This window comes from Nicotiana tomentosiformis, chromosome 9, assembly GCF_000390325.3.
Source record: "Nicotiana tomentosiformis chromosome 9, ASM39032v3, whole genome shotgun sequence".
NCBI lineage: Eukaryota > Viridiplantae > Streptophyta > Magnoliopsida > Solanales > Solanaceae > Nicotiana > Nicotiana tomentosiformis.
In genome coordinates this window covers 36987761-37008235 of record NC_090820.1, presented here as the reverse complement: position 1 = coordinate 37008235, position 20475 = coordinate 36987761, and the positions used below count along the sequence as shown (strand labels likewise).

Genomic DNA, 20475 nt, shown 5'->3' with positions numbered 1-20475 from the left:
CCTTCACGTTCGTGAAGAAGAAATCCTCACTTGCCCAGTTTACCCTTCGCGTTCGCGAACGCGAAGAAGGATATGCCAGACACCAGAATTTGCAGAAAACCAGATTTTCCAAAGTCCAAAACATCCCGTGGCCTATCCGAAACTCACCCGAGCTCTCGGGGCTCCAAACCAAACATGCACACAAGTCTAAAAACAACATACGAACTTGCTCGCGCGATCAAATCGCCAAAATAACACCTAGAACTCTAAATTTAGTACCAATTCAAATGAAATTCTCAAGAAGACTTTAAAACTTCTAATTTCTCAACTGGACGTCCGAATCACGTCAAATCAACTCCATTTCTCACCAAATTCCACAGACATGTCTTAAATATCATAATGAACCGGTGCCGGGCTCCGGAACTAAAATACGGACCCGATACTAACAATGCCAAATATCAATCAATTCTTAAAAACAAATAATTTTCAAACTTTTAATTTTCATCAAAATTTCATAACTCAAGCTAGGGACCTCCAAATTCGATTTTGGGCATACGCCTAGGTCCTATAATTCGATACGGACCTACCGGGAATGTCAAAGCACGGATCCGGGCCCGTTTATCAAAAATATTGATCGAAGTCAACTAAAATTAACTTTTAAGGTAAAAATTCTTATTTTCATCAGTTTTCAACATAAAAGCTTTTCGGAAATCTGCCCGGACTGCGCACGCAAATCGAGGAGGGTAAAAATGAGATTTTTAAGGCTTAAGAGTGCAGATTCGAGTTCTAAAATATAAGATGACCTTTTGGGTCATCAGAGAAGATTAGCTAGAAAATTCAGATCTACTTTCTCTCCCCAAAACCTTCCTCTCTTCTCTTCTCTGTTCTCTCTTCTTCTTCAATTCCGCGACTACATTAATGGCAGATCTAGAGCTTGTTCTTAACATGGTATTAGAGCAAGGTTAACTGCGATTCAGAGTTCTAGGAATCTGTAAATCCATTGCTTATTTCTGCTTCTGCTATTTCTGTCGAGAAAGAAACCCTAATTTTTTTTCGTCCATTTTTTTATTTCTGATTTTTTCTTCGTAATGCCGATCGATATGCCAAAAATGTAGCTGGATCTTCACATGCAATTGTTCAGCAAGTTGATTACAACGATCCATTATATGTTCATCCATCGGATACACCAGGTATTTCACTCGTCCCTCAACTGTTGATAGGGATTGAAAATTATTCGGAGTGGAGTAATCTATGGTAATGTCATTACTTGTAAAGAAAAAATTAGGTTTTGTTGATGGTTCATGTACTAGAGATCAGTTTGAAAAGGATGTCTATAAATTACGCCAGTGGGATAGGTGTAATGCGATTGTGCAGTCATGGATTATGAGTTCAGTTGCACCAGAACTCAGAAGAGGAATTGTAAACTCAACCAATGCAGAAAAGGTGTGGAAAAGTATGAAAGCGAGGTTTGATAAAGTAAATGCCACCAAAATTTATCATATGAATAGAGAAATTAGTAGCTTGACACAAGGCATTTCAAGTGTTTCTGTGTATTTTTCCAGACTCAATGACTTGTGGGATGAATTAGAGTCAATAATTCCCTTTCCTAGTTGTGACTGTGAAAGATCCAGACTTTTTGTCACATTTCTTCACCAACAAAAACTCATGAAATTTCTAATGGGGCTAAATGATACCTATGCACCACAAGGGAGTCAAATTCTGACGATGCACCCAACACCTACTCTTGATCAGGCCTACTCAATGATTGTGCAAGAGGGAAGCCAAAGGGTGAATGTTGGCACATCACATGCTGAAATTTTAGGGAGTACACCTTTGAATTTAGAGATTAGTGCATTAGTTACTGCAAATGCTTCGAATGTGAGACCTAGGAAAAACAATGGACTTGTGTGTGATTATTGTCACATGAAGGGACACTCAAGAGAATCATGTTACAAACTAGTGGGATATCCTCCAGGTTTCAAGTTCAATAACAATAGGAGAAGAGGAACACATGAGCAAAGTTTAGTTCACTTCTATCCTGATTTCTATATCTTTCAGGACCTCTTCAGTGGCATGGTAAAGGGGATTGGTAGGCTTGAGGGTGGCCTCTACATCCTCAGTCCTTCAACACATGCTGTTGTTTCTTCTTCTAAGTGCATGACCACTTCAGTTCAGCAAAACACCAATGCTCTGTGGTACAAAAGGCTGGGCCATGCTCCTCTTCCAGTTTTACAAAACAATTCTGCAATAAGTAAACATTTGTCTAGTGTTCCGACTTCTGCTTGTAATTGTCTTGTGTGTCCATTAGCTAAACAAACAAGATTGCCTTTTTCTATTAGTAATTCAAAGTCTGCTAGTTCATTTCAGCTTGTTCATATGGATGTCTGGGGTCCATATAGAGTCAATACTCATAATGGATATAGGTACTTTTTAACTTTGGTTGATGATTGTACCAGAATGACTTGGACATTTCTTTTGAGGCTAAAAAGTGATGTATATGTTGTATTGACTGATTTTCTTCACCTAGTAGAAAATCAATTTTCCACCACTATTAAAACCTTCAAATCAAATAATGGTTTTGAATTCTTTAACATCTTATGTTCTAATCTCTTCAAAACCAAGGGAACTATTCATCAAAGTAGATGTGTACACACTCCACATCAGAATGGAGTTGTGGAAAGAAAACATAGACACCTTCTAGACGTAGCTAGAGCTTTAAGGTTTCAAGCAAACATTCCTTTGAAATTATAGGGGGACTGCATTCTTACAGCAACACACATCACCAATAGACTACCTAATCCCATCCTAAATGGAAGATCTCCTTATGAGATGTTTCATGGAAAGCCACCAACCTTTGATCATATCAAAACATTAGGATGTCTTTGCTATGCTACAAAACTAAACTTTCATGACAAGTTTACTTCTAAATCCATTCCTGCTGTATTTATGGGATATGCACCCACACAGAAGGGCTACAAACTCTATGACATTGAAGCCAATGAAATTTTAGTCAGTAGGGATGTTGTCTTCAAAGAAGACATTTCCCCCTTCAAATATCCCAGAAACAAGTTTCTTGCTTGTCCTGATTCTGCTCCTAAATGTCTTACTTCTGATTTTTTTTCGTGTCTCTGATGTACAACCACTTGTTACACCATCTTCTAGTGTTGATCATTCTAGTTTACCAGCTGAATCTTCCTTCCCTCCAGATTCACCATCTCATTCTTCCTCTTCCAGTCCTGCTACACCTGCCTTCTCACATCCTCCATATTTAACTGATCCTGCTACCCCTACACCACCATCCTCCCTTGTTGATTCACCTTCTTTGCTACACCAACCATTCTCACAATCTTTACAGCCCAGGAAATCCACTAGAACATCTAGACCTCCTATTTGGCTAACTGACTATGTTCACCCTCTTTTGCCTTATATTTCTTCCCCTTATCCCATTCAACAATTTGTGTCTTATTCTCATCTTCCTTTCCATTTTCAGTCCTTCCTTGCCTCTTTTTCACCAGACACTGAGCCTTCTTCTTACTCTCAAGCTATCAGAGATGACAGGTGGGTTCAAGTAATGAAGCTTGAAATAGAAGCACTAGAACAGAACAACACTTGGGAAGTAGTTACCCTGCCACCTAGGAAAGTGCCCATTAGATGTAGGTGGGTATACAAAATCAAATATAATGCTGATGGCTCTGTTGAGAGGTTTAAAGCAAGGTTAGTAGCAAAAGGATATACCCAGCAAGTAGGGATTGATTTTCATGACACTTTTTCCCCAGTAGCTAAGATGACTACTGTGAGGACTGTCATAGCTATTGCAGCTCTTAAGCATTGGCCTCTTTTCCAGATGGATGCACACAATGCCTTCCTGAATGGTGATCTCTTTGAGGAGGTCTATATGCACTGCCCCAAGGATTTGGTAGCCAGGGGGAGAACAAAGTTTGTCGACTCCTCAAATTCCTATATGGGCTGAAACAAGCTTCTAGGCAATGGAACTTAAAACTAACACAAGCCCTATTAACATCTGGCTTCAAATAGAGCAAACATGACTACTCTTTATTCACTAAAACTACTAATGGTGCTTTTGTGATCATACTTGTATATGTAGATGATTTGCTTGTTACAGGTAATGATTTGGCAGAGATACAATCAGCCAAAGATACTCTGCACAAAAACTTTAAGCTGAAAGATCTTGGAGAACTAAGATACTTTCTGGGTATTGAGTTTGCTAGATCAAATGAGGGCATCATAATGTCACACAGAAAGTACACCTTGGAGATGATCTCTAAAGCAGGCCTCTCAGGTTCAAGGCCTAAAGAAACTCCATTAGAACAACATTTAAAGCTAATTAGTGTAGAATTTGATGAGCTAATAAAGACAAGAAGTTCTGATGAGCTTTTGGAAGATAAGAACATTTTTCAGAGGCTAGTTGGGAAGTTGTTGTACTTAACGATAACCAGACCAGACATTGCATATGCAGTACATTGTTTGAGTCAATTTATGCATGCACCAAAAAGGTCACAATATGAAGCAGCTCTACATGCAGTGAAGTATGTCAAGAATCAACCTGGACTTGAACTCTTAATGTCAAGCACTAGTGCATAAGAAATTGTGGCTTACTGTGATTCAGACTGGGCTTCATGCCCCATGTCTAGGAAACCAGTTACTGGTTTCTGTATCAAGCTAGGAGCATCACTTATCTCCTGGAAAGCAAAGAAGCAGAGCACTATATCTAGAAGTTCGGCAGAAGCTGAATATAGAAGTATGGCACATACAGTAGCAGAATTGATATGGTTGAAAGGACTATTGATGGAGTTACAGGTGAATGTGAAGATGCCTATTGAGTTGTATTGTGATAACAAGGCAGTCTTACAAATAGCAGCTAATCTTATGTACCATGAGAGAACAAAACATTTAGAGATTGGCTGCCACTTTATAAGGGAGCAAATACAAGAAGTTTTGATAAGAACTACATATATATCCAGTCAAGAACAGCCTGCAGACATCTTGACAAAGGCTTTAGGCCATCAACAACATTCAGCATTACTTTCCAAGTTGGGAATGAAAAATATTTTCCATTCTCAACTTGAGGGGGAGTGTAGAAATAAATAGTTGTACATTTAGCTATTTATATTGTACTCTTCTAGATGAATAATTAGCTAGAGGATAGTTGCTTAACTGTTATAAGAATAGTTAGTGGAGATATTTTCTTGTAATAAGTATAATAGTGTACAGTGTACTTCACGAAGATTAGATAGAAAATTCAGATCTACTTTCTTTCTCCAGAACCTTCCTCTCTTCTCTTCTCTGTTCTCTCTTCTTCTTCAATTCTGCGACTCCATTAATGGCAGACCTAGAGCTTGTTCTTAACAATAACAACCATATAGAATCTTTAAGACTACTAATAGTAATTCTAAAAACATGAAGTTTCTATCTTGCGTAAGATATAAGATTTGAAGATTTACACATGATATCTTTTCCATCGAACAAATTTCAAAAAATATTTAGAAAGAAAATTAAATTATTAAGCTCTTAGATTGTCTTCGAAGTAAAGTTATTGGATACCGTTGTGCTGAAACTTTGGACACGAATTTTCGCCAATTCAAGCGTTATATCTCTAGTAAGAGAATAAAATCTACAAAACAAGCTACAATTACAAAGTTCTTCTATCAATCTTGAAAAAAATTATTTTTCTAGGTAACTTTAAAATGTCTGTCTTAGAGTTTAAACCTTTATACGTTTAGTTATGAGTGTATTAATAATGTATTAGCTTTCTTCAATATTTAACTAGTGACATATGCATATCTTTTGAGATTTTAAGTTTGAATAATTTTCTTATCTTTTATATGTAACATTGAAAAAGGAAATTAAATAATTGATTTTTGGATAATTTTATCTATAACAACCAAAAAATATTTAAACATCAAATGTTGTTATGGTTTATAACAACCGTTCACTATAAAAGCCAAAAAATATCGGAACAAACGAGACTGTTATAGAAATGGTTGGTTATATTTGTGTGAGCCAGGCCTTGGGCTGCCCACATCACACTACTTGGAAGTGCGGCCTTTCCCGAGCCTTACGTGAATGCGGAATACTTCCTGCACCGGGCTAATATTTTGCAGGTTTCATGCAAATGAAATTGCAAGGAAGGAAGAAATACGTCTTGAATTGTGAGAAATAAAAGCAGTAAGTACAGCGAGAAAGAAACGGGGACATTACTCAATTCTTCTTAGCTAGCTTTCAAAGACCATTGGATAAATGATAAGAAGGTTGCAGATTTGCAAGGAACAAATGCAAGCAAATGAATTATACAAGAGACATAATTACAAAGCACAATACAGTAGATTACTGATTCAATTGTTCTTATCGTGGACATTTAATGAGAGAAGAGATCAAATAGATCGAAAATAGACTCAAGTATTCTTATCTTTTCCTTTTGAGGATGACTTGAACCATGGTATCCACACAGATGTAGTCCTCTGGTAGAGCTTATATGCTTCAGCTCTGTAGGCTTGCTTAAGCATCCTATTCTCAACAAGCCCAGTGACATGTGCCAGGCACATGCTATTAGTGAGTGCACCGACAAAGGTCCAAGCCTGACCCAAGTTCCAGGCAAATACGACAAGTCCCCACCACCATAACTGCTCCCCGAAATAATTTGGATGTCGTGAATACCTCCAGAGGCCTTCGTCGAGATTGGGAACCATTGGCTCGCCAAGCTCTTTTAGTTTCTGATTTCTGCTCACAAAATTGTGGAGCTGTGTATCCGCATAATAGGCGATTATGATGGCAGACAAGCAGATGAATACGGCAATGAAATCCCAGATATTCCATGGCTTGTCTTCAGAGTGGACCACATACATAGGTAGGCATATACCCATCAGAAAAACCTGCAAAAGTCATGTCACAGAACAAAATAAAGAACACCATAATAAAGGAGCCACGAATGTTTCTCTGTTCCGCCAGCTGACCACTGCAAATTCAATTTGTCACATTTCGAAATATTACATCAACCAGACTTGATTTACACATTTAATTCAAACAAGAAGTTGGTTGACCAAAAGGGCTTGGATAGCTGTTGCTAATGTTCAGTAAAGGCCAAGAAAGTTGGTTTTTCAGCGACGATGTGATATGGCATGGTCTTTACCAGTTCCATGCTTTTGAGCAAACAATATTTTATTCATACGGTTGTGCCCAACAGAAATACTAACTAAAGTGTGTGGAACTTATGAAACAATCGATCATTTTACATATGAGAATTGCCTTACTAAATCCTAAATGGGCTGAATAATTTATATCTTCAGTAGAGCAGACACTTTTAGGGAAGAACTGCAATGCACTTTGCTTATGAGGCATACTCTTTTACCGGTTGATTGAACAGCAGAACTTTCCAACATACATGAAGACCACGCAAGAAATCTTTGAAAGTAGTAATTAGGTATGCTATATCTAGCTGCAGGAAACGGGCAATATGTGTGGGCTCTAAAATCAGGCAAATATTCCTTTCTCAAGTTAATAATGTGGGGTCTTCCCCCTAGAATATTTATGAATGGGACTCTTCTCATTGCACAAACAAAACTACTAAGAAAAGAAGCCAGACATAAAGTGAAGTTAATAATCATACATCCTCAATCCTGAATGAATAATTTACTGATATATAAGTGTTTCATTTCAAGGGCGGATGTATAGCATGAGCTATGGGTTTGGTCGAACCCAGTAGCTTTGGCTCAGACCTTGTATGTGTTAAGAGATCTACTAAATATGTACAAATATTAAATTTCAAATGCAGTAACTCATACTAGTTCAAACCGTGGAAGCAACCAATAATGCTTGTATTAGAGTATGCTGTCTACATCACACCCTTGAGGTGCGGCCATTTCCGGACCCTGCGTGAACACAGAATGCTTTATGCACTGTGCTGCCCTACAGTAACTCATACGAATCACTAGATACAGTGGTATTCCGAACTCATAAAGTTCAAATCTTGGATCTGCCTCTATTTCATTTTACCAGTAAAAAAAATTGATGCGTGTCATGCTGATTTGTTGTCTATAGGCTTCCACGGTTTTCTACCCATTAGTCATGACCATAATGCATAATCATGATTCTCATTAAGCTATATAAAAGAAACATAGTAGTGAATTCATTACCTGCTGAGAGAGATAAACAGCAAAGAAAGAGATCCACCACCAGTTTTTGCCAAACTGTTGGCTCATATCTGTAAATCTCCAATCTTGCCTGTGTCCCCACTGCCAATTCTCACGCCGGAAGTAGTTATGTGTAAGCCTTATACTCCAAATCCAAGTCAAGATTATAACCACATTGGACCGCCAAATATTGTACTGTGCCAACGGATGATTTGCATAGAAATGCACCAGCATTACTGGAATCACTGTCCAGTACAAATCTATCATCTGAAAAAATCAAATTCCAACAGTAATCCAATTCATCAAATCTATCAAAAATCACAAAATATTAGTACTCCCTCCTTCTCACTTCAGTTTGACTATTTGGCCCATTTTTCAGTTAATGTTCGACTTTATTCTTCAAAACAACAACAACAACTAAGCCGCATTCTCAAACAAATTGGGGTCGGCTATATAAATCTTGTCTTCTTTCTTTAAGCACAACTAATATTTTAAGAACCAAAAAAAAAATAAAAAAATAGACACTTGTTTTTCTTTTTTGTTTTTTTAAAACTATATATAGGGGTAGGGGAAGAAATACGGGAAATCGAACCCTCACCATCAATCAACCGATTCCCAAATAGACTCTTGTTGAAACAAAAAACAAGCACCATAAAATGATTAGGTTTTAGCTCCAATATGATAAAAACACATTAGTAGTAACTTAACAGTTAAAATCAAGTTAGCCTAGTGAATTTGAAATACGAAATTATAATCCAAGTAATGACCACAATTCAACATATAAGCGCAATTGACTAATTCATGTAAAATTTACCCAGTGGCTAGAGAGGAGAAGACCAATGAGCCAGAAGAGGACATTGACATTGAGGAAAAACAAGAGATTAGCAAAAAGAAGAGGGTGGTGATAGCACCAATTGTAAAGTGGATGCTGATTTTCATGGTAATGGAGAAGGAAAGAGAAGTAGAAGAGTAGGGAGGGAAGTGGAGCAACAAATGCAATCAACGCATTCTTCACATTGCTATGAGTAGCCATGATAGGTAGTGTAGTTTGGCTGACTTGTGGAGGAGGCCTCTTTATACGTAAGGCTTTTCTATGGGGCTGGAAGTTCGTTGCCCCTAATTATGACCTGGCCCCAACTTAATTCATATGGCCTTGTTAATTCTAGTTGCTCTTAATTATTTAATTAAAGAATTGACTTAAATAATCACTCATCCAATCGATTATATTTAAGATAACTAATGGATGCACAATATGTTTGTAATTGCATAATTATGTATATCACTCAATCATTTACAGCTTATTTGGATGATTGTTATGTATTGTTTTACAATGTATCGTATCGTATCGTATTATACTGTACAATGTTTGGATATATTGTATTGTTTGCCATCGATTCATGATAACATGTACCAACAATGTGAAGAATAAACTTGTAATATTATAAAGGAAAAGTAATATTAAGAGGTATGATAAAAGATAAAATAAGATTATTTAATAATAAGTAAAGGCAAGATAAGAGGAAAAAAAATAAGGTAACAACGCGATCACATCAAATCGATCGTTCCATAAAGTTGCACTTTTCATCGTTATGCAACGGATTTAACAATACGAAATAATAAAATTTAAGTAAAAATCAAAACAAATATTATATTTAAAGTAATAATACGCTACAATACAATAGACAACAACCATCCAAACAAGCTGTTATATATATACTAAAAAATATAAACACTAAATTCGACCGGCTATTTCTACAAAGAATCATTAATAATTACCCGATTTGCACATTAAAAGGTTTTGAATTTCTTCTTCTTTTTTTTAGGCAGTAAACCCTTTGCTCTATCTACTCATAAACCAAAAATCTATATCTGGCACACAACTCCGTTTGCCGAAAGCTCTTTTTTTGGGGGTCAAATTTGCGGTTTATGAGGTTCTAGATTAGTGGCAGTATATAATCATTGGATACTCGACGTATGATTAATAATTGATCCTCTTGTACAGGGATTATACAAAGTATACATTGAATTTTAAGATGTATAATCACTGAATGGTTTATGTATAATCAGATTATCCTCGGGGTATAATGTCTGTATACTCAATATATACTCATTACACACTGATTACACCGGTTTTGGTTTTTGAATAAGGAGTTTAGTAAAAAAGAGAAAAACATCTTCTCCAGCCAGTTTGTTTTTCTTTTTCATTTGAATGTATGTGGATTTCACTTGGTCAGTGTGATAATGGGAATAAACTTCACCGTACGTAATTAGTAAACTTAAAGCATTTAATTAATGGGTTTGAAGCGTCTGAACGGCAGGGGTAAAAAAGATGCAAATTTTAGGCTTGCCTAAATCTGTTTGTTCAAAGTGGCTACATGTTACAACTCAGAATTTTGGTTGTAATTTCGGCCAAGAATTGAGAAAAGGTCCTTCTGATGGTCTGATGTAGAGCAGTCTACTCGGGTAACTTGGACTTTTAATTTTAAGCATATATAAGGGGGTATAGGTGATGAAAGATCCGACCTGCCTCCCCCATACGCGCTGCCACCGAGCCGTATAGAACGAGCTGCCTTGGAGGCGAACCCCAAGGGCCTGCCTAGATGACTCAAGGGAGTGTCAAAGGTATCCATGCGAGTTTGGGAACTCGTATGGGCTGCGCAACGCCTTAGGGCCTGCGTTGGGCATCAAAAGGGCAGTGGAGGCTGCTATTGTGGAACGGCCAGCCCCGCGGGCTGCCGAGTGTTGGAAAGAGACCTCCACGCTGATTGGATACTTGACGCACCTGTCATAGGGGCATCATGTGTCGACTTGTGAGCATGGCTTTGGTTCAGCCATGCAAGCAAGGGTCTGTTGGCCTAAAGGTGCAGGTGTGGGCGACACTGCACTACTTCGGAATGGAAGCGTGCTGCAAGAGGGCTATGTATGGGCATAGCATGAAAGAGGCGCATGACAATGGCCAAGGACTAAAGGTTGTCTTACTCGGGCGAGGCACGAGCTAGTCGCGGATGCACTAGACGAGTGTAAGCTTGAGGATTGGGTTGTGCACGCGGGAGCGATGCTCAGTCTTAGTCTTGGGCTAAGGACAAGGCATGTCCTAAGCCAAGTCCCCAGGGCACGCATGGATTGTGATCCTAAGATGGAGCGCCACGACATGTCTAGGGCCAAGGGCCTAGGCATCTTACGGGTGGCACAAGTTGGGGCGAGCCTACGGGCGAGTCCCACCGACAGGCACAGGATCGTGCTTGGGAAATCCTGGGACAGGAAGAAGGCTGGCATGCAGCGAGGGGAACTGCAGGCGCCGCACAGGCGAGCAGGTGCCGCTACCCAATGTAAGGAAATGGGCCGGTGACACTTGGTATCAGAGCTGATTAAGGCCATACTATGCCATGGCACAACGTCAAGGCAAAGGGTGGATATGGCTAGTGCATTTTGGATGTTAGTGCCGAGATCACGTCAAAGCAGAGATTGATGTTCATATGCCACCAAAGATCGAGAACCAGATACTAATGGTCGACGAAGGAAATGGGTGATTCCATTGTCTTTCGTGAGTCTAAGGTGCTACTGAAGGAGGTGATATGCCGATGAGTCGGATGGCCAAGAGAATGCCATGTTTGCCAGGTCGTGCAACCATATTATGAAGAGTGGGAACCGTGGACTATAAACTTGGGCATGATCATAGCGGAGATCTTGCCAAGGATGCGTGCAACGCATCAAGCTGAGTGTCTTTCCTTCGGGAGAAGACTTTGGGTTGCCTGAGGGCATTGCCAAGGTGAGGAAAAGAATTTGAGGGTATAGTGAAGCTGCGGAATGGGACGAGTTCCCAAGTTTGGAAGGTGTCATCATTCTGGAAAGGGGTATGTCGAATGATCGGGGACCGAGAGTGTCCAGGTGCGAGGCACACCGAACCGGGAAGCCGTGCTAGTAGGACCAAGAAGGTACCAGGCTAAGGGCGAGTATTGAAGTACTACCGGGAGCATTGGCTACTTGCTGAGGAAGTGACGGCCGGAGAACAAAGAACTCTGTTCGGAAAGGCGGCGATGCTATGACTTTGGGAATGTAGTACTCACCAAAGGTCGTCACAAGTGCTGGCCGAATGCCAAGTGGGATGACAGTGCTAAGATGTATCCTCCACATTGAGTGTGGGAGGATCCCGCCTATGCAAGAGGCATAAGGGCGAAGTCGTGGGTCTGGAAGCGAACACATCTTCAAGGTAGTGAAGGCAAAGAGAGCTACGGGAGCGGAATGCTACGCGAGCTATGCCAGAGGCGTTTGAAGGCCATGTGAGCGAATGAGCTACTAGGGCCGCGCCAAAGAGGGCGTCTTAATGCTACGGGAGCGAAAGGCTACGGGAGCCATGCCAAAGGCATCTTAGGGCTACGCGAGCGAAAGGCTGCGGGAGCTATGCCAAAGAGGGCACCTTGAGGCTACGAAAGCGGATGGCTACGGGAGCGACGTCAAAAGAGCACATTGATGTGCTAACCTGTGAAGGAAAGCTTCAGACGGATATGAAGACCGTGAGGGTCATGGTGTGATTTGACTAGTATGGGTCAATCACAAAGTTAGACACCAGAGGGTGCAAGTGCGGAGGCACTTTCCAAGTGAACACCGAATAGAGGTGAAGTGCAGAGGCACGCTTGGAAGATACTTGGGAGGAGGAGTGCATGGGGCACGACTCCTTTTGAGAAAGGACTTTGAGGAAGTCCAACCCACAGGACAAAGGGAGCTTGAATGGGCATACCTGAGGGGGCAGACTCCGGGATGTCTTAAGCCATGATGTGTCATCGGGGCGATGACATTATGAGTGTGGGAGGATGTTACAACTCAGAATTTGGGTTGTAATTTCGGCCAAGAACTGGTGAGAAAAGGTCCTTCTGATGGTCTGACGTAGAGCAGTCTACTCGGGCAACTTGGACTTTTTAATTTTAAGCATATATAAGGGGGGTATAGGTGATGAAAGCTCCGACCTGCCTCCCCCATACGCGCTGCCACCGAGCCGTATAGAACGAGCTGCCTTGGGGGCGAACCCCAAGGGCCTGCCTAGATGACTCAAGGGAGTGTCAAAGGTATCCATGCGAGTTTGGGAACTCGTATGGGCTGCGCAACGCCTTAGGGCCTGCGTTGGGCATCAAAAGGGCAGTGGAGGCTGCTATTGTGGAACGGCCAGCCCCGCGGGCTGCCGAGTGTTGGAAAGAGACCTCCACGCCGATTGGATACTTGACGCACCAGTCATAGGGGCATCATGTGTCGACTTGTGAGCATGGCTTTAGTTCAGCCATGCAAGCAAGAGTCCGTTGGCCTAAAGGTGCAGGTGTGGGCGACACTGCACTACTTCGGAATGGAAGCGTGCTGCAAGAGGGCTATGTATGGGCATGGCATGAAAGAGGCGCATGAAAATGGCCAAGGACTAAAGGTTGCCTTACTCGGGCGAGGCACGAGCTAGTCGCGGATGCACTAGACGAGTGTAAGCTTGAGGATTGGGTTGTGCACGCGGGAGCGATGCTCAGTCTTGGGCTAAGGACAAGGCATGTCCTAAGCCAAGTCCCCAGGGCGCGCATGGATTGTGATCCTAAGATGGAGCGCCACGACATGTCTAGGGCCAAGGGCCTAGGCATCTTACGGGCGGCACAAGTTGGGGCGAGCCTACGGGCGAGTCCCACCGACAGGCACAGGATCGTGCTTGGGAAATCCTGGGACAGGAAGAAGGCTGGCCTGCAGCGAGGGGAACTGCAGGCACCGCACGGGCGAGTAGGTGCCGCTACCCAATGTAAGGAAATGGGCCCGTGACATACATCTACTTTAAAACTCGGGTTAATTTCACCGATGGTCATTGAACTATCTTTCAATTTCACTAAAGTCATTTAACTATTTTTTTGTCACTTAAAAATAACTAAATTTTATCATTGTCACTTAAAAGTCATTTTGACTCAAACCCCTACCATAAATATGACATAGCATTAAATTTTAAGATAAAAATCTAAAATAAATGCCACATAAGCTAATATGGCTCATACCCATTTTAGATCCATTTATTCTTTAATGTGGTTTGACCCATAATTCAAATAGGTTTCGATAAAAAAAAATATTAAGTTTTACATTAGTTTAAAATGATTATCTTATATTACAAAGTTTTGTCTTTTCTGTTACATAATGCATATTCATAATTATTCTATACTAAAATAATCTATGCTAGAAAATTCTTATTTTGTTTGTATGGGGGCATACAAACAAAATAAAATTTTCTAGCATAGATTATTTTAGTATAGAATAATTATGAATGACTCGGATGAGGCATACAAACAAAATAAGAATTTTCTAGCACATTAATTTGGATACAATAGTATTTTAGCTTCGGTAGAGTTATAAAACGACTTGGATGGGGCATACAAACAAAATAAGAATTTTCTAGCACATTAGTTTGGATACAATAGTATTTTAGCTTCAGCAGAGTTATAAAATGACTCGGATGGGGCATACAAACAAAATAAAAATTTTCTAGCATAGATTATTTTTATATAGAATAATTATGAATGTGCATTATGTCACAGAAAAGGCAAAACTTTGTAGTATAGTATAATCATTTTAAACTAATGTGGAACGTAATATTTTTTATTTATCGAAACTCATTTGGATTATGGGTCAAATCACATTAAAGGATAAATAGACCTAAAATGGGTATGACCCATATTAGCTTATGTGGCATTTATTTTTGGATTTTTATCATAAAATTTAATGTCATGTCATATTTATGGCAGGGGTTTGAGGCAAAATGACTTTTAAGTGATAATGATAAAGTTTAGTTACTTTTAAGTGACAAAAAATAGTTAAATAATTTTTGTGAAATTGAAAGATAGCTCAATGACCATCAGTGAAATTAACCCTGTAAAACTCCTGCTATCTTAATCTTCTTGATATATCGTTGGCAATTAGAATGATCGTATTTTCGAAAGTATTATCAAGATTTTATTTTGTTTGGCCCCTGTTATATATACAATCATACATATTGGCAAATTTAGACTTGTGACAAACTATATGACTGAATTAAATTATTTCTTATGCTATAAGGTTATTAATTACATAAAGTTCTCAATACATTCTAAGGATTATATATCTTGTATTTTTGTTCAATTACCTTTCTAATATTTTTGGGCAGGTATCCCTATTTCTGTTGTACTGGGATCGCTTTTTAATTTAAAAGGAAATTTATATGCTTTTCGTTTCATAAAAAAATCAGCAATGATCATTAGTCAAGTTGCCCATGCTAATCTCATATATCTATATGTACTATTAAACCTTTATTCTATATTGTGCATTAACAATGATGATACTTTTCTTATTTTTCATTTGGCGCTTGATATTTGCTTTGAGGTACAGCTAATTTAAAGTTCTTACTATCAAATGGAACTTCATTCACAAGATTTAAATCCAAAAACTTTGGTTAAGAATGAAAAACTAATTATCATTCTACCATAACCTTTGATAGTATTGATGATACCTAAGTTCAGGGGCGGCACAAGGGTCAAGCCACTAAAGCAAAGGCTTTAGGCCTCTAAATTTTGAGGGCCTCAAATTTTACTTTTTATTTTCTACTCCTATTTGTATTGCAACCTCGACTAATCTAGATTCGTACCGCGTAAGGCCTAATAAAAGAGAGAACACATTTTAACATGATTTTTTTTAACCACAAGATTCGAACCCGATATATCTAATTAAGGTAAGTTGGATCATATACATCTCACAACAATCTTTAGAGGAAGGGTCTAAATATATTGGGTATGTTAAAATAAAAAAAAATATTTTATAAAAAGTAAAGATAACTTTTAATTTAGTATTGACGTAACCGTTTGAGCAAAAATTGGAGAAAAAAAATCACTCCCCCTAAACCCTTGTCACAAATATAAAACTTTTCATTATTTAAATTTTACGATTGACATCATTAGTGAGATACCTATATTATTATTCTCGTTTTACATTTCTCACAAAAACGTGTAATAAACTTTTAGAATCTGTTTTTTGGTATCTTCAATAGTCAAAGTCTTATTTTTTATCTTTCTCATCAGAAAACGTGTACTACATTCTTATATTCTGTTTCTTGGTTTCTACCAAAAAGCTTAAGTTCTCTATAAGTTATATTGTTCTTTGTAGAAAGAAAGAGTTTTATTTTTTCTATAAAAAACAAGAGTTGAAGAATACCGTTGAATAAAACTATATTGCGCATTCTTTTTTTTCCTTTTTTCCCCTCACATTTCAAGCATTTCAACAAGTATATTAGTACATCAAAAATTATTTCGATATTAAGTTATAAATTTCTTGAATCTGGTTCTATTATCTAAGATCAACAATATCTTAGGAGAGATTAAATTATTTATAAAAGAAACTATTAGCAACTTTTACATTTTAAAAAGCTAGAAAAATAGATTTCAATTAAAAATAGGCAAAATACCTTAAAATCCCCCTAAACTTAGCACGCATTATTGGTTACATCTTTGAACTATCTATGGTCTTAATTACCCCCCCTATACTTGGTTATTCAATAGCTGTTACCCCATTAGACGATCTCATCCCAGAAAAGTGGCATGCACCTGCTTGCCACGTGGATTTTTCTATTTATGTGGCATTTCTTTTGAAAAATAAAACATATTTTTACCTTTTTAAGTATGCTACTTTTTTATATAATTTTTTTCAAATAAAATTTATAATTAAACTTGGATAGAACTACATTATTTAGGCTATTTTTTTATTTGGCTAAAAATAATAAAGTTTTAGTTATTCTATTTTTGAATTTGACCTGAAAATAAAGATTTATACAATTGAAATAAATAGTCAAGGTACCTAAAAAGTTATAAAAAAATACATAGTTTGAAATTAATTATTTTGGCTATAATTTTTTATATAGCTCTAAATTATGGTGCTCTAAATTTTTTTTCCCCCCAGATTTTACCTGAAAAAGTAAAAATACACGGTTGAAATAAATAGTCATTGCATCAAAAGAAGAAATAAAAAGAGTGTACAATTGCAAGCTCATTATTTTGGCTATACTTTTTTTATTTGGTAAAAAATAATGGAGCTATGGCCAATTTTTTTTATTGGTTTGACTCGAAAATAAAAATACAAAATTAAAATAAATAGACATTATATATAAAGGAAAAAAAACAGAAAATATACACATCTGATACTCCATTATTTTTTCTAAAAGATTTTTATTTGGCTAAAATGACGAAATTCCTACCAAATATTTTACAAATTCGGCCAAAAATAAAAAATAAAATATGCAGTTGAAACAAATAGATATTATATCTTAGAAGAGATTAAAAATAATAAAAGTTAGAGTAAAGTCCACATTATATGTTAAGATGAAGCAAGAAGAAATACATAGTTGTAACAAATAAATCATTATATATGACTATATGACAATTAAAAGTTAAAAAATAACCTATTTAGAAACTGATTTTTCAATTTTTCTTTATTCCCACGCGCGTAAAAGAGAGTGCACCCACACTCTTTGTCACATCAATGTCTAGGGGGTAATGGCTCTCAAAAGGCCAAGTTGAGAAGGGTAATTATGCCCACGAATAGTTTAGGGCTGTAACTAATAATTCGTGCCAAATTTAGAATTTTTTTAGGTATTCTGCCTTAAAAATATAGATGAATTTTTTTCTTTCCTTATGAAAGGTCCCAAATTAAAAATTAGCTTTAGGCCACCAATCTTGTTGAGCCGCCCCACGTAAGTTAGTATTATTGGGGACCTAATAATGATGACTGCAGCCTATATATATATATATATATATATATATATATGAGCTAGTGTGCTTAATCATATGCATGAATCACACTTCACGTGGTAATTACAGACTATATGTATACTTGTATAGAACCCCAATATATAAACCTTTTCTCCAAATGGTCCCTCCCAAAAAATTCCACAACGCCATAACAGCAGAAGACTTTACTTCCTTTTGCACTACAATAATATTTTCTTCTTTTGTATCCTCACTAAGCTTTCGGCTATTCATAATCCACTTTTAAAGATTGCAGAATCCTTACTTAATCCTAATCAAATATTGTGACATTGGGTATTGGCTCATGATTATCTGTATAGTGTTGTAGAGGGTCCACTAGCTGACCATTGGTCCAAGCAGTGAAAAATACTCTATGTAGATTTGTAAAAACTTAATTTTGATATATATATATATATTCGTTGGTGTCTTTGTGGGTCTTTTTATAGTATTTTTGAAATCTCTTATTGAAATCATGGTTTAGCTGGTTTATCTTTTTATATTTTAAATTCTCTTAGTAAAAATCCTGGCTTCGCCACTTGCTGGCATGAAATCACAGTATCTGGTAAGGCTTCTCCTCACCATCAGCTGAAGCTTAATGACCATGCTTACTCTAGACTAAAACTAAGACAGAACATAAACCAACTTCATTTGTGATCAAGTAGATTAAGAAGATGGAATAATATAAACATAATACAATCAACCCGCATGAGTAGATATTGAACAGCTGAACTGGATGAACCAACACTGATGAATGAAACAATCAAACAAAGAAGATATACATATTCATTCACAGTAGACCATTAATGTATCGACTCGACCGGTCGTTTTGAGATTTGGCGTTCCGTTCGGTGGTTTAAGGTCTCGAGTAGCTTCGTATTATGCATTTTGACTTGTGTGTATGGTCGGTTTCGGTTTACGGATAATTCGGAATTGATTTGGCAGAATGATTCTTGTTTTAGAAGTTTAAGTTGTAAGAGTTGACCGGAGTTTAACTTTTGTGTAGACGACTCCGAAATGGTATTTTGATGATTCCAATAGCTTCTATTGTGATTTTGAACTTAGGCGCATGCCCTGATGTTGATTCGAAGGTCCGTAGGTTGATTTGGTGCTTTTCGGCGAAAGTTAGAAAGTTGAAGGTTTGGAGGTTGAGAGGTTTGACCGGGAGTTAACTTTATTGATATCGGGCTCGAATTGTGATTCCGGGAGTTGATATAGGTCCGTTATATTATTTGGGACTTGCATGCAAAACTTGAGGTCATTCAGAGTTGTTTAGGCTTGTTCGGCGCAAGTTTTAAATTCGAAAATGTCCATTAATTTATTAGGCTTGAATTGAGGTGCAAATCATCGTTTTGTTGTTGTTTGGTATGATTTGAGGTCTCGAGTCCATGTTATGTTTTGGGTTTGGTCGGTGTGATTGAACGGGGTCCCGAGGGCCCCGAGTGTGTTTCGGATGAGTTGCGAATTATTTTTGAACCATGTTGAATTGCTGAAGAATCTGAGTAACGATGCCTTCGCATTTGCGGATGAGGGTCCGCAGAAGTGGCCAGGCGAGTGCAGGTGCAGACATTGATTGGAGAAGGCAGGTACCGCAGATGCGATCATCCGGTCGTAGAAGCGGAAGCGCACCTGCGGTGAAGGAGCGCGGAAGTGTAAGCGCAGAAGCGCGTTTTGGACCGCAAATATGGTGGGTCAGCTGTTGCTGGGAACTCGCAGATGCGAGACATTTGCCACAGAAGCGGCTGTCGCAGATGCGACAAAATGACCGCAAAAGCGAATTTCGCTGGCATGATCTATATAGTTCGAGACTTTGCCCATTTTTATCACATTTTGAGTTGCAGAGCTTGGTTGTGGGCGATTTTGGAGAGAATTTTTACGTTTTGGATTGGGTTGAGTTTATTTGACTCGGATTTGATTATATTTCATGATTTCATTCTTTTTTTATCATTTGATTACTGATTTGAATTGGAGAAATTGAGAATTTTTGTAAAAACCTTTCCTAAACCATAAATTGATGATTTGAAGGTTGATTTGAGGTCGGAATTGGATGATTTTGGTATGGTTGGACTCGTATCGGAATGTGTGTTCGGATTATATGAGTTTTGTCTGGTTTCGAGGTGCGGACATAGGGTTGACTTTTTGGTGTTCATTAACGGTCGAAGCTTTATCATCCGAAATTGTTTCCTATGGCTTTTATTTATGATGTTAAGCTATTTTGACTAGATTCGAGCTATCCGGAGGTTATTTCACTTGAGAAGAGCTTCCTTAGAGTATTGGTTTAGCTCCTTTGAGGTAAGTGTCTTGCCTAACCTTGTGGGGGGGGGAGAGAGGGGGGAGGGGGAGGGGGAAAACTACCCCATAGGATTTGGTTTAATTATACTAGTTGAATTATGTGAAAAACGTGTACATGAGGTGACGAGTATGTACACGGCCTTATATGTGGAAATTTACCGGATTAGACTCTTAGGCTTCTTATATACATTTAATTGAATTTGTCATTTCATGTTCTATATTCCATTGCCAAGTTTATTCTTATATGCTTTACTTGAATTTGTCATTTCATGTTGTATATTCCA

The 20475-nt window shown here is 38.1% G+C and overlaps 1 protein-coding gene across 1 annotated transcript; it reads right to left on the bottom strand.

Annotated features, from left to right (window-relative positions):
* Positions 1-6194: 6194 nt before the first annotated feature.
* LOC104100407 (uncharacterized protein C594.04c-like) lies at positions 6195-9195 on the bottom strand. The gene is made up of 3 exons (XM_009607626.4): positions 8941-9195; positions 8130-8393; positions 6195-6869 (listed from the first exon to the last, which is right to left on the bottom strand). The coding sequence occupies exons 1-3, from the start codon at positions 9157-9159 to the stop codon at positions 6393-6395; spliced, it is 960 nt and encodes a 319-aa protein (XP_009605921.1). The 5' UTR covers positions 9160-9195; the 3' UTR covers positions 6195-6392.
* Between the last annotated feature and the right edge of the window lie 11280 nt (positions 9196-20475).